The 14,877-nt window shown below is 40.3% G+C and overlaps 1 protein-coding gene across 6 annotated transcripts in view; it reads left to right on the forward strand.

The window, feature by feature from the left end:
• The window catches only part of UGDH (UDP-glucose 6-dehydrogenase), a 31,960-nt gene extending 24,448 nt beyond the window's left edge, over window positions 1-7,512 (forward strand). For all 6 annotated transcript variants that reach the window (XM_028089015.1, XM_028089036.1, XM_028089023.1 and 3 more), the window contains 5 exons: window positions 1,608-1,738; window positions 1,977-2,110; window positions 3,079-3,170; window positions 3,291-3,401; window positions 6,138-7,512. In XM_028089015.1, the coding sequence (XP_027944816.1) occupies window positions 1,608-1,738; window positions 1,977-2,110; window positions 3,079-3,170; window positions 3,291-3,401; window positions 6,138-6,248 (579 nt within the window). In that variant the 3' untranslated portion in view covers window positions 6,249-7,512. The remainder of the gene's footprint in view (window positions 1-1,607; window positions 1,739-1,976; window positions 2,111-3,078; window positions 3,171-3,290; window positions 3,402-6,137) is intronic.
• Window positions 7,513-14,877: the final 7,365 nt, after the last annotated feature.

The raw sequence follows: 14,877 nt of genomic DNA on the forward strand, positions 1-14,877 counted from the left end.
GGGCATCTGCCTTCCGCTCAGGTCGTGGTCCCAGGGTCCTGGAATTGAGCGCCTGCATTGGGCTCCCTGCTCAGCAGGGGGAGTCTGCTTCTCCCTCTCCCTCTGCTGCTCCCCCTGCTCGTGCTCTCTCTCTCACTCATTCTGTCACTCAAATAAATAAAATCTTTAAAAATAAACAAATAAAAGAATATTTTTTTAAAAAAAAAATTATAACTCTTTTCTATCTTGAAAGGCAGAAAATCAAAATGAAGGAAGAACCTGTATTGTAATGCTTTCAAGTGGCTTGTGTGTGTTGATATCTGTTTTGTCCTTTTGAGATTCACAGAGCTAAACTTAGAGACCCTTCCCAAATTGAAAATAGAGTTAACACCAATTGAGTGCTTTCTCTGTGCCAGGCATTTTTTTAGGTACTTTGCATGTGGTATTTCGTTTAGTCCTCATCACTAATGTTATCCCCCTTTTATAGGTGAGGAAACTGAGTCTTAGAGATGTTAAATAATTTGTCCAAGATACCAGCCAGTATATAGATCTTCCCCCAAAATTTTCCTGCAAGTTTTTAGTTTTATAGATTTCAGCAGTGGGTGAGAATATAGGAAAATGCACATTTTTAAGAAAAATGTAGTGTAAAAGTTTGTTTCACTCGATCCAGCAAGATGACTCTATCTTCCTGTCCATCATAGCAAAAATGCAGATGAATGTTTGATTTTGTAATATTTTGGGCTCATTTCCCAAGCTCTCAAATTTTGTGACAGCCCCTAGAAATCAGAGCCTTAAAAAAAAAAAAAAGTAAAAACCAGTCTGTTTCCTTATATTCATCTGGTCACCAATATGAAGATTGTTTATACCCTTAGGAGAGTAAAGGATTAGGTGATCAGAGACTTTTACTCTTATAATATCAATTTAAAAACTGCCAAGGGAGAGGGGACCTAGGTGGCTCAGTCGGTTAAGCTTCCAAACTCTTGATTTTGGCTCAGGTCATGATCTCAAGGTCGTGAGATCTCATTGAGCCTGCTTAAGTTTCTCTCTCTCTCCCTTTCCCCCTCCCTGCACACACACTCTCTCTCTCCAAAAAAAAAAAAAGTTTGCCAAGGGTTAGTGGTATTATGGTTCATCCCGTGGGCAACTATAACTCTGTGCATTGTTCAACTGTTCTCTGTCCACTTTCTACTCACTGGTGAGGGCTGAGGGGTAAGCATTGGGATTTTATTGCTTATAGCTTTGCTTCCACAGGGTTTGGGGAAGTTGGCTAAGGAAAACACTTGTTTTCTATGTGCCTTTTTTAGGCTGTTCTTATAGCTAGATCTCTAGTGGGGTTGAAACTTAACTGTACTCCCCATCTTTATATTCATTCCATCCCAGATTGGTGCATGGAGAGTTAAGCCAAATGAAAATTTTCCTGATGGCTTTAAGTGGTAGCGTGCTAATTCTTTTTTTTTAAATCAGTAGATACTAAAGAGGTTGGTTAATCTTTGCCTCCTGTTACTTTATGAGGCTGGTATTCATACAATAGTACTGTAAAACTGTGAGCAGTGTATGGCATAGGCTGTACTTCTTTTAACTCCACTAACTGTACACGCAACATTGCATAATTGTATGTGTAATTTCAGGTTATAGATATGAATGATTACCAGAGGAGGAGGTTTGCTTCCCGGATTATAGACAGCTTGTTTAATACGGTAACTGATAAGAAGATAGCTATTTTGGGATTTGCATTCAAAAAGGACACTGGTGATACAAGGTATCAGTTCTTTAAAATATTTCTGCCCCTTTGCGAGTGCTAACTCTTCATCTCATTTTGATTTTTAATGGTGGATGTGTGCATGTGAAATATATACATATATATATAGTATAAAGAATAAAAATAAAGTGACTATCTGTATCCTCACAAGAAATACAATCTTAACCTCTAAAAACTCCTAGATATTAGAATATATGCCATTTCAAAGCTTAGCAATACTGATTTTTTTTTCCTTCAGAGAATCTTCTAGTATATATATCAGCAAATATTTGATGGATGAAGGTGCACATCTCCATATATATGATCCAAAAGTACCAAGGGAACAAATAGTTGTGGATCTTTCTCACCCAGGAGTTTCACAGGATGACCAAGGTAAGGTTTTGAGTCTCATGAATCACTTTGAGTATGGGCCCTAAAACCTGTTTGTTCTCTAGAAACCTTTGGTTGTTCTGTCCTTGTGTGTGTGTGTTTTAATGAAATGCTGCGTTTAAAAAAAGTTTTAATTCCAGTATAGTTAACATACAGTATTATATTAGTTTCTGATTTACAGTTTGGTGATTGAACAATTATATACATTACTCAGTGCTCCTCATGATAAGTGTGCTCTTTAACCCCCATCACCTGTTTCACCACCCCCCCCACCTCCCCTCTGGTAGCCATCAGTTTGTTCTCTATAGTTGAGTCTGTTTCTTGATTTGTCTCTCTCTCTCTCTCTTTTTTCCTTTGTTTTTTGTTGTTGTTGTTGTTGTTTCTTAAATTCCACATAAGGGAAATCATATGGTATTTGTTTCTCTGACTTAACTTCACTTAGCATCATACTCTCTAGCTCCGTCTATGTCATTGCAAATGGCAAGATTTCATTCTTTTTTATGGCTGAATAATATTCCATTGTATATGTGTGTATACACAATGGAATATATATTAATATTATTTATACATATATATAAAACATCTTCTTTACCCATTCATCTATTGATGCACATTTGTGTTGCTTCTTTGGTCGTTCCATTTATATCATTGGTAGGCCCTCTTTTCAGCCTCATTTCTCTAAAATTAAACTCTTAGACATTGTTCCATCAACTTTGATTTGTAGTGATCGGCAGTGGGTTAGTCTAATGGTTTTTCCAACATATTCTAAAAAGCCTCAGAGGTTCCAAGGAGATGCTGCTAGGGCAAGGTGCAGGTGCTCCAGGCATCCACCATTCCTCTCATTCTCACTTCAACGAGACCATTCCACTTCTGTCAGACCCTCAACTCTGCCTGCAATCCTAGTAGTAAAGTGCATAATTTCAGATAACTCCTTTCTTACTGCCAGTATCTCGTGGCTGTTGTCGTTATAGTGTCCCGGCTCGTGACCATTTCCAAGGATCCATACGAAGCCTGTGATGGCGCCCATGCTGTGGTTATTTGCACAGAGTGGGACATGTTTAAGGTGAGGTGACAGAAGTCATATTAACGAAAATTTTAGAAGTATTCTGGTATCATTTGGGGTTGAGTGTGTGTTCATGTATATGTTCTAGTTGTTTTGTTTTTTTTCGTTCTGTCTTTATAGGAACTGGATTATGAACGCATTCATAAAAAAATGCTGAAGCCAGCCTTTATCTTTGATGGGCGACGTGTCCTGGATGGGCTCCACAATGAATTACAAACCATTGGCTTCCAGGTAATTATGGTCCCAGGCTGGTTTGGTTTTGTTTGTTTGGTAATTTACTTTTTAGTGGGTTTGAGTTTTAGTATTTTAATATTCCCTTCTTTAGCAATAACATAAATTGGGGCAACGTGTTCTCTGGGAAATTTCTATGTGATTTTTGTAATTACTTTATTCCCTCCTTAATTTGTGATCTAAAGATCATTCAGTATTGGTCTTTCTTATGTAGTACCTAGGATTCAGCAGTTGCCTATTATATAGGGATAGACTGTACCTTGCCTTACCTCATCTAAAGATCAAGTAAGAAAATATACAAACTTAAAAGTAAATGTTTTTCGGGCGCCTGGGGTGGCTCAGTTGGTTGGGCGACTGCCTTTGGCTCAGGTCATGGTCCCGGGGCTCTGGGATCGAGCCACACATCGGGCTCCTTGTTCAGCGGGGAGCCTGCTTCTCCCTCTGCCTCTGCCTGCCACTCCCCCTGCTTGTGCTCTCTCTCTGTCAGATAAATAAACAAAATCTTAAAAAAAAAAAAGTTAATTTTTTTCTTCCCAGAGCCACTCAGGCTGCTCTGCCAAACTGCAGCACACTGACCCCTCAGAGGCCAGGTCTCTTATTCCTATATGAATGTTTTGAAAACTGCAAAATGGGGACACCCGGGTGGCTCAGTCAGTTAAGCGTCCGCCTTTGGCTCAGGTCATGGTCCCAGGGTCCTGGGATCGAGCCCCGCATCGGGCTCCCTGCTCAGTGAGGAGCCTGCTTCTCCCTCTGCCTGCCACACCCCTGGCTTGTGCTCTCTCTCTCTCTTTTTCTGACAAATAAATAAATAAAATCTTAAAACGAAACAAAACTGCAAAATACAGTATAGTTGTCACATGTTGTATAGGATCCTATACCTTCTGAGTGTTCAGCACTGTTCTAGCACCTGAGAGGTCTGAGTGAAAAGTATGGGAGCTTCAGTGGACTGGCCCTTTTCAATTCCAAGTTTGTCAATTAATTATGGAATGTTTAGAAAGCTGACGGTAACCAGACCAGTACATTTTATGTTGCATCTATTTCAATTTCCCCCGGGAGTCCCAAGAGTATTAATGAGAAGGAGGTACTTTCCATTTCCTCAGAGCAGTGTGTATGTGGGGGCGGGAGGCTTGAGGTGAGGTTGAGGAGGATAAAGAAACATGCCAGGAGATTGCAGTCAGCATAGTCCTTGAGCAGAGCAGAGCGGGGCAGGGGTTAGAGCTGGCCATGTGCGTCTGCTCAGCACCAGCTGTCTTGGAGAGGCACTGCTAGGGCCTTATCTACTGCTCAGAATATGTGATCTGGTTCTCGTAACCTGTCACTGAGTTCTTGAAGATCCTTCTTATTTAGAATTGGTGCTCATTTCTCATTCATGAGAGATTCACTTGCAACAAGAATCAGATGACATCCTTGTCTGTTAACACTCCATCAGGGACCTTGGGGATTCTTCTATCCTGCCCCTCCTTAGTGAGTAACAGCATGACTACTTTTCCCAGTCATGACTTAAACGGAAGCAATGTTATTTTTTAAAGATGACTTCCAAGGCATAGACACATTTTCTCTTCTACTTGTATGACTCATCTAAGGGAGAAGAGATGTAAAGATATATATATATATATATTCTTTTTTTTTTTTTTTAAAGATTTATTTGTTTATTTGAGAGTGAGAGAGACAGAGAGCATGAGAGGGAAGAGGGTCAGAGGGAGAAGCACACTCCCCGCCGAGCAGGGAGCCCGATGCAGGACTCGATCCCTGGACTCCAGGATCATGACCTGAGCCGAAGGCAGTCGCTCAACCAACTGAGCCACCCAGTCGCCCTATATATATTCTTTAATACATATATATTTCATGTGAGTTTGGGTTCTTATAAAAGTTAACTTTTTGTGGTAGGGATTTTAAAAAATAGGGAAAAAATTTGGAATGGAATCACTAAATAAAGGGCATTTATAAGTTACTGAGACAATTGATGAATACAAAGCAGAAGCCCTTTGAGTCAGAATTAAATATTAATTTTTAACTCAAAAGACCTTTATGAAAATTGTATAGTATATTTTTGCTGTAGAGAGGAGCTCAATTTATGATCATTGAAGAAGCAGTGTCTTTAAAAATTAGTGATTTTGGATATGTGAGGAAAAGTTTAAGATGTAATATGCAAAATAAAAATTGACTACCATTTATTTATTGAAGGCTGACTTGTCTGCCAGGCATAGTGCCGAGCACTTGATGTAATTTAATCCATACCACAACCTTTTGAAGTAAGTGGTAGTGACACCATTTACAAATGAGGAAGAAAGACCTAGAGAGCTTAGGTGACACAGTTATCAGTCAGGAATCCAGCTGGGGCCTTTCAGACTCTGAAGCCTGAACTCCTGAAATCTGTGCTATGACAGCTTATGCTAATTTTTTAGAATGAGGGAAGCAGACATGAGAAGAAAGTTTGAGAGAAAATGTGATTTCCCTGGAATCTGGTCTGTGAGTTGCTTCCATCCATGTGCTGAGACAGTGGTGGCATGTGAGCCAGTTCTGTTTGAGGGGGTCCGGAGTTGGGAGGGGCAGGAGTAAGAATCTCTAGACATAACTGGGAAGAGTGGAGTGTCGATTGACTATAGAAACATAAAAAAGATGGAAGGAACCGAAGATCTTTCATAGCAACCCAGACAACTTGAGACCCTCTTTTGCTTTTAAAAGGAAAAAAATACTCTAGATTTTCTTTCTAAAATCTTTTTCTTTCCCCCCTAGATTGAAACAATTGGGAAAAAGGTGTCTTCAAAGAGAATTCCGTATGCTCCTTCTGGGGAAATTCCAAAGTTTAGTCTTCAGGATCCACCGAACAAGAAACCCAGAGTATAGACATTGCCATTTTTTTTGGTAATTTTTTTGGTACTTTAGGATAGCAGATATCTATCTGATATTAAATGGTAAATGAACCAAGTGTTTTTAAGGAAACAAAGCTATTTTTTTAATAATCAAATTTATCCTAGCTGTATGGGAATTAGCATATCTGGTATTATGAATCTAGTATATTTTTTACATATTTTTATAATGTTATTACCTCAGTGATTGGATGAGTGGTAAATAATCATGTTGGTTTTAATGGTGTCAATTTTTGTAAAATAAAAATTAAACCTGAAACACTTTTTACTTTACAAAATGTCCATAGGCAGCACTTTAATATCATGTTGTAAAGGAAAAGGCACTCTTTGGTTTTTCTGATCATTGGTTTATTTACTTGTCTTTAAATAATGTATTTTAAACCATGAGATTGCTGTCCTAAATACTGGGCTAAACCTGCTAACCTTTCAAAAAGTGTCCTGGAGACTTGGAGGTTTCTGGCTTAATTGGGTAAGGTGTTTGCCAAGCCACTTCTTGTCTCTTTGAACCTGGAAGGAAGATGCAGTGGACAGAATGGGGCCTTGTGTACTTTTCTTTTTCTTTTTGGATGTGCTTAAAACATTTTCCCTGTGCTTCCATGTTACTAGTGACCCTGTAAGTTTGGTTTGGGAGTTTGCTCCTTTTGTTTTAAGGAGCTGTGTTGTTTTTTTTAGCCCAAGAAGATCATCACTGCTCATTTCCAATCAATCCAAATAAGACTAAAAGGCAATTTTATTTTTAACATGAATAGAATATCAGTATTGGTCTAGTTTATGCTTCACATCTCATTTTTTTTCTCACTGATCATTATTTTTTTAGTTCAAGAGCCAAAAATATTTGTTACCTTTACTTTACATTTTTATTTCTGTAACTCATTGAAGTTTCCCCTTTTTCTTTAAATAAGAAAACCAATATAATCTCATGTATGAACTTAAGTAGATTTTACAAATTACGTATAGCATAATTCTAAAATAAGAATTTTTGTATGTTTCCATGTGCTTTTTTCTTATGGCTTTTATTGACTTATATTTGATTTTCTCTTGTACTTCATCATTATTGAAATATGTCAGATGTCCATTTGATGCTTGTGCTCTGCTGAGAATGTACATATCAAGTTAAACAGATACAAGTCTCATTCTTTAGGAATTTTGTAGCTCAGTGAGAATGCAGAGACAAATATAAAGATGAGGACAGACATCTGTACAGATGTCAAATACATAAATAAAATATTCTGTGTCATCAATTGCATGGGTGTATTTTTTGTCATAGTGCAAGTAACAAATGAGTCATGACAGTCTGACATTAGATAGAAAAATATTACTCCTTTTTTGGGAAAAGGGTATTATATCATTCTTTCAAATGTTGTAAAAGGGTGGGAATTTAGCAAATAGATCAGATTTTGGCAAACCAAAGCTCATGGGCCAAATCCGGCCAGCCACCTGGAAGCTAAGAATGGTTTTTATATTTTTACGTGATTACATTTTATTTTATTTTATTTTATTTTTTTAAAGATTTTATTTATTTGAGAGAGAGAGAATGAGAGAGAGAGAGCACGAGAGGGAAGAGGGTCAGAGGGAGAAGCAGACTCCTTGCTGAGCAGGGAGCCCGATGTGGGACTTGATCCCGGGACTCCAGGATCATGACCTGAGCCGAAGGCAGTCACTTAACCAACTGAGCCACCCAGGCACCCCTACATGATTACATTTTAAATGGTTATGTAAGTCCCCAATTTTGCCCCTTGTCCTGAAAAGCCTAAAATATTTGCTATCTGGCTCTTTAAGAAAACGTTTGCAGATCAGAGTGAAAAAAACAAAATATCAGAAAAACACCAGAGTGATTCAACATAAAATAATTCTTTACTCATAAGACCCTGAGGTGAGAATGAGCTTATTAATTAGAATTTGCTTTACATTCCTGCTTGAAAATATTCTTGTATTCTGCTTAATAATCTTATATTCTGTTAAGGGGATTATAACCTAAAGATTTCCTGTGAAAGCAGATAGAATCAGGCACTGATTTTAAGTTGCAGGATGCTTCAATGCCTAGGATTGATAAGTAAATAATTATGTGTGAAGTATAGTTATTGACTAAAAAGAAGGAAAAAAGGGCAAGAGATAACTCATAGAACCATGTATATTTGCTGTTTGTAATGGGGAGGAAAAAAAAACCAGTAACTGGGCAAGTAACCTAACACAGCAATTTGAGTCCTTTGTGTGAAAAGTTGCAAGAAGGTGATTAGCATTTTTCTCCCTACTAAGAAAATTAAAGACTGTGTGTGTGTGTGTGTGTGTGTGTGTGTGTGTTTTAAATGACATAAGGTTTCTATTTTTATTAGCTGGTATAGTTTTGATTGGGGCAATGAATACTGGTGAGATTATTAACTAGGATTTACAATTGAAAATAATACAAGGACAGCACCCGGGTGGCTCATTTAGTTAAGCGTTGGACTCTTGGCTTTGGCTCATTTCATGATCTCGGGGTTGTGAGATAGAGCCCTTTGTTGGGCTCCATGCTGGGCTTGGAGCCTGCTTGGGATTCCCTCTGCCCCTCTCCTCTTCCCTTCCTATAAAAAGGAAAGAAGGAAAAAATAAAAAAATTAAAAAAAAAAAAGGAAGGGAGAGAGGGAGGAAGAGAGGGAGGGGGAAAGGAAAGGGGGAAAGAAGAAAGAAAACAATACAGGGACATGGTACAAAACAAAACAAAACATTCAAATAGATACAAAAGTATATATAGAAAAATGAAATCTCTCTCACAATTCTCACATTCTCCAGAATGTGTCATTCCACTTAAGCTTTAAATCCTAACTGCACTACCTATTAGCATGTGATACCTTGGCTAAGTTACCTGAAAGCCTTATTTTTCCTCTAACCTTATTTAACCTCTAACACCAAGAGTTGTTACAAAGATTATGTGAGATCAGTGTTCATGCAAAGATCTTACTGCACGGTGGCTGGCGGGTGATGGACATTGCCATTAGACACCGTAACAAGCTGGTCCCACTGAACCAGAGCCACGGGGAGGCTCTGGAATCACTAAGAGTATAATAATTAACACAGCTTACAAAGGCAGGCTCTGTGCCAAGCCCTTTAGGTGCATCTTCTCATCTACTCTTCACATAAGTCCTTTGAGATAAGTTCTATCCCCATTTTCAGGTGAAGGCAGGAGGCTAGGGAGATTAAGTCATTTGCTCAAGGTCACAACAGTTTGAATAGGAACTTTTCTTGACGTTGAAAACATCCTAATTTTAGAGGTATTATGAAGAGTGAGCCCCTGTGGCCTTAGGCAGACTAGAGGAATAGCACCCCAAGGAGAGAATCAGAAGGTGGATAGGACAAAAGAGCCTGAGCACCAGCTGAGAAGGATGTGAGTCCCTGCCCTTTATCGATAACTCTCGGAGACTCCCAACTACCAGAGAGGGGTCTGAAGTCCCACTGCAGGCTGAGGACAGAAAGGGGAGACGATTAGGACAGCGAAATTAAGGGCTGGCTCTCCGTAAATCCATTGTATTCACATTCAGGTAGCAATATTTAAACTGTTTCAAATTAAGTGTCTGTACCCACTATAAAGCAGATGCCATGAGATGCTGTAAAATGGAGGGCATAGGTGAATGAGAAGTCTTGTAGAGAAGCTAAGACACATAGAGAAATAATCGATTAAATGTGAGAGTTGCCATAAATGATAAAAACAAAATGCTATGTGGGCACAAAGGTAACGTTCACTCCAGCTGAGGAAAACAGGAAGGTTTCTTGGAGGCAGGATGGCATTTGAGGTAGGTCTTATTGGACATGATTTGGAAGGAAAGGGTGGGTAGAATGAGCACATCAGTGGCAGAAGCAATGGAAGCAAAAAGATGGACTCAGGAAAATTCAGACTGGTTTTCGTGAAAGCAAGTTGCCTTTTCTCTAGAGTTGAAAGGAGGATGAAGAGGAAGAGCTGATCTGGAAGCTTACACTAAGAACAGATTGTAGGAACCCTTGAACGACAAGCTGAGTGTGGGCTTCATTTTGTTGTCAAAATGGAGACATCAATAGCTACACAACACTGTGAATGTGCCTAATGCAACTGACTTGTACACTTTAGAATATGGTTAAAATGATAAAATGGAAACACTGAAGGTTTTCTTTTTAAAATGTAGTCACTTTCTTAAAAACAAAAATTAAACCAGATGTTACCATCTAATTTAATCATATTCTGGCACTGAATTCAAATTTTAGACCAAGAAGAAATACATTAGCACCAGCCTTGTAAAATAATATTTATTTTTCTTAAAAGATTTAATTATTTATTTTAGAGATTGAGAGAGAAAGAGAGAGAGCACAAGCAAACCAGGGGAGGGGCAGAGAGAGAAGCAGACTCCCCGCTGAGCGGGAGCCTGCCACGGGGCTCGATCTCACGACCCTGAGATCAGAACCTGAGCTGAAATCAAGGGTCAGATGCTCAATGGACTGGGAGGCACCCAAGCACCCCTATAAGTAACCTTTAAACTTCAGAGGATAAATTGGATACAGTGACCTTGCTTCCTTCTTCCCTTCCTTTTTTCTAAATGCAGACAGATAAAAGAGAGTACTCATTGTAGATCTGCATTTTACAATATACCACTACTACCATGGGAGATTAATTTTAGGTGAATATACATTTTTTCTTAATTTTAATAGGAATTTATTTTGAAGGTGTTAGAATAAACATCATTTACAAATTATATTAGTTAGTATATATACTTGGCTGCTCTAACAGAGACCAAAAAGTACAGTGTCTTAAACAGAGCAGAAATACATTTCTCTCTCATACAGAAGTCAGGGGGAATGGTCCGGGGCTGGTAGAGCACTTTCATAGTCAGAGGTCTCGGCGTATTGACCTGGTTGCCCTGCCGTCCTTGACACAAGTCTATCTCAGGGTCCACGATGGCCGCACCAGCTCCAAAGTCATGTTCTCATTCTAGCCAGCAGGGAGGAGGAGAAAGAAGGGAAAGGTACGACCCACCCTTTAAGAACAAATTTAGAAGTAGCACAAATCATTTCTGTTCACCTACTGCTGGTCAAAACTTAGCCACATATTCACAACCAGCTACAGTGGAGTCTGGGAAATATAATTTTTAGCAGGACTACCAACTATGAGCCAGCTAAAAATTCTATAATCATAGGAGGCTGATAAAAGTTGGGAACAATTAGCAGACTCTTACACATAAAATCAACATTTTCTTTGCTATTGCTGATTTTTCCATTATGGTAGGGGGATATAAAATTTCACTTTAAAGGGATTTAAGTTTAGGGGCACCTGGGTGGCTCAGTCGTTAAGTGTCTGCCTTCGGCTCAGGTCATGATCCCAGGGTCCTGGGATCGAGCCCCACATCGGGCTCCCTGCTCAGCAGGAAGCCTGCTTCTCCCTCTCCCACTCCCCCTGCTTGTGTTCCCTCTCTCGCTGTGTCTCTCTCTGTCAAATAAATAAAATAAATAAATAAAATCTTTAAAAAAAGGGGGGGGATTTAAGTTTAGAAATTCAGTTGTAAAAAAAAAATTAACACTGTAGTTCCCATTGAGATAGGGCAAAAATTGTAGAGGTTGTATATGAATGAGTAGAGTTTAAGAAATACCCTGGCCGTTTTAATTAGTAACACTAAACTTAGGAGGCTACCAGGGATGATAGTTTTTCTTAACACTTAAAGACCATGCCTACGTAATGGCAAACATACAGATGTAAAGTGAAAATTAGGTGTTAATAGTTCTGTAGCAGTGATTTTCAAACTGTGACCCAAGCATCTCTACAGAGGTGTTTCAGGGAGCCTGCAAATGACTGATTTAAATATAAATACATATATACACACACAGATAATTACAGTATAAATGTAAAACTACCTACAAAGCTATTATTAAAAAGACAGCAAGCAGAGCTGTCAGCCTGGTATACTGAGCACACACATCCTCTCCCTTCTTAGAACCCCATTAAAATTATAGCAAGAGGGGGAAAAGGCATAATCCAATAAAACAAAGAGAATAGGAAGGGGCCATCCGTGGTCAAGAGATTTAAAGAAATTCCTGGAAAGCATTGAGCAGATGGATGTATATTGACTAAGAAGAGCTCCTTCCTGGATTACTGGCAGAGGAGGAGGCCCCGCCCCACGGAACAGCAGACCCTCTACCCAAAAGGATGTGGGAGAGAGAGGGATACACATAGGGGGCTTAACTGAGGGTCTTTAACTTCTCACCCAGTCCTTCTCTAGAAGCAGAATGGCAGGCAGCCCCGTGCATTTACCACTATGTGACTACATCTCTCAGCCCCCGGCGTCCAACCAAAACCAAAACCCAAACCAACAAACTGGGTAGAGTTAGGGACAGGGTTCTTCTCTAAAGATATTGATTAAACTGTTTGGGGAGCACTAGAGCGATGAGAATTGTCCTGCACGAGAACTAAGCCTTCTTTCTGCCTTCTGAGTCCAACACCACTTTGCCCCAAAGGAAAGCCAGCGAGTCAAAAGACTGTCTGGACTTCCAGTTACATGTGTTGAATTAAACACATGCACTATTTTCATTCTCTCCTAAATGAGAGAATGAGCCCTTACTCGAGCTTAGTTACCAACATGACAGTAAAGGAAAAATAAGATAAAATGGCAGGAAAGGAGTGAGAAAGCTAGAAACAGACAAAGAGAGTGAGAAAGGAGGCATGCATGGATGAGAGATGTCAACAAATGCTTAGGTGGAAAGCAACGGGAACCTAAGTAACTTAGGAAGAGTGAGCAGAAACATCAATGCCCATGTAAGGGACTGTTTCTTGGTGTAGGTAAATGGCTCCTTAGAAGATCTCAAGGAGGGGCGCCTGGGGGGCTCAGTCAGTTAAGCGTCTGCCTTCGGCTGGGGTCATGATCCCAGGGTCCTGGGGTCGGGCTCCCTGCTCAGCGGGGAGCCTGCTTCTCCTTCTCCCTGCCCATGCTCTCTTTTCACACTCTGTCTCTCTCTCTCTCTCAAATAAATAAAATCTTTAAAAAAAAAAAATCTCAAGGATCGGAAGCACCAGGTATCACAGAGGATGGAGCCTAAGTGTGGGGTGGAAACAGAGGACTTCTGTGGAAGACCGTACATGTAAGGAAGTTCGTTGCACCCGGTCTCTTTCCTGCCTTATAAGAAGAAACTACCTTTCCCACCCCTCACTCTCATAGGCTATTAGAGGTTTATTTTCAGGAAGACTAGAGTCAGAAAGTTTCAGACGTAGGGAGGGTGTTAGTGAGATGCCATCCTGGAAACAAGTGAACTAATTAAAAGGCTGCGCGCTGAACAGAGACCCACACCCCCCCCATCATCCTCCTTGCTGTTCTTCACCCGGTTCTGAGAAAGTCAGCCCCCAAGTTGGTAACCCTTAAGGCTATTTAAAAAAATATTCTTTTTAAACTTGAATGGCTTTAGAGAAATAATCCAAGTATTTGGGAGTTCCTCACTGAGGAATCCAGCTCCCCCTCCCAAACACTACAGGGGGGCTCCCCCACCCCAGCTTCCTGGCAGCTTGAGGGCGGCTCATCACTCAGTGGGCATGTGCCGCCAAGGATCACGAGATAGTTGAGGAGACCCTTCAACGCAAAGGGCAGAGATAAAACAAAGGAAACAGAGACAGTGCTCAATGTGGAGAAACACAACTTCAAAAGACTAGTTATCCTCAGAGAGAAAAATAGAAGAACTTGCAGCTAGGAAACAAGAACAGGATGCTATTTTAAAAAAAAGAAGAAGAAAAAGGAATCATCAGAGAACTCTTGAAAGTGAAAATGCGGTGGCCAAAATTTTAGCAAGGGAATCGTTGTCAGAGGAAATTTTCATGGAAGCCCAACTTAAAATAGATTGAAATGGTATTTTATTAGCACAAATGTACGTGAAAGCGTGTGTGGCTGGATCCTCAGGGGGATGAAGGGCATGTTCTCACATCCCTCTCATGGCTGGTCCTGTTACTTTGTTCCGCTTACATTCTGAATCCTTCTTTGGGATGTTGTTCCCATTTTTCTGCAAAGCCACTGGTGCGCGTGTTTGTTAATGTAATACCTCTGATACTGATAATATCTCTGAAGTTACATGCTTTCAGCTTCAAGTAAGAGAAACTCCTATTCAAACTGGTTTCATTTTTTTTTTAAAGCCTTCATTTATTTGTCAGAGAGAGAGAGAGAGAAAACAAGAAGGGGGGAGGGGCAGAGGGCTTCCAGCTGAGCAGAGTCCGATGCGGGGCTCGATTCCAGGACTCCGGGATCATGACCTGAGCTGAAGGTAGACACTTAACCGACTGAGCCACCCAGGCGTCCCAAACTGGTTTCATTAAGATTTTATTTACTAGAGAGAGAGAAAGTGAGCACGTGAGAGAGCACAAGGAGGGGGAGGGGCAGAGGGGGAGGGAGAAGCAGACTTCCCACTGAGCAGGAGCTCCATGCAGGGCTGGAGCTGGATGAGGGGCTCAACGCGGGACTGATCTCAGGACGCTGGGATCATGACCTGAGCAGAAGGCAGAGGCTCAACCGACTGAGCCACCCAGGTGCCCCAAAACTGGTTTCATTAATGAAGATATTTATTATCTCACCAAACAGGAAGTGGTTTTCAGGATTGGCAGATTCAGTGGTTGGAAAAGGAGCTGGGACTCTTGT

The sequence above is a fragment of the Eumetopias jubatus genome, unplaced genomic scaffold (genome assembly GCF_037043125.1).
Source record: "Eumetopias jubatus isolate StellerSeaLion01/CBP00866 unplaced genomic scaffold, mEumJub1_p1.0 scaffold_2, whole genome shotgun sequence".
Lineage (NCBI taxonomy): Eukaryota > Metazoa > Chordata > Mammalia > Carnivora > Otariidae > Eumetopias > Eumetopias jubatus.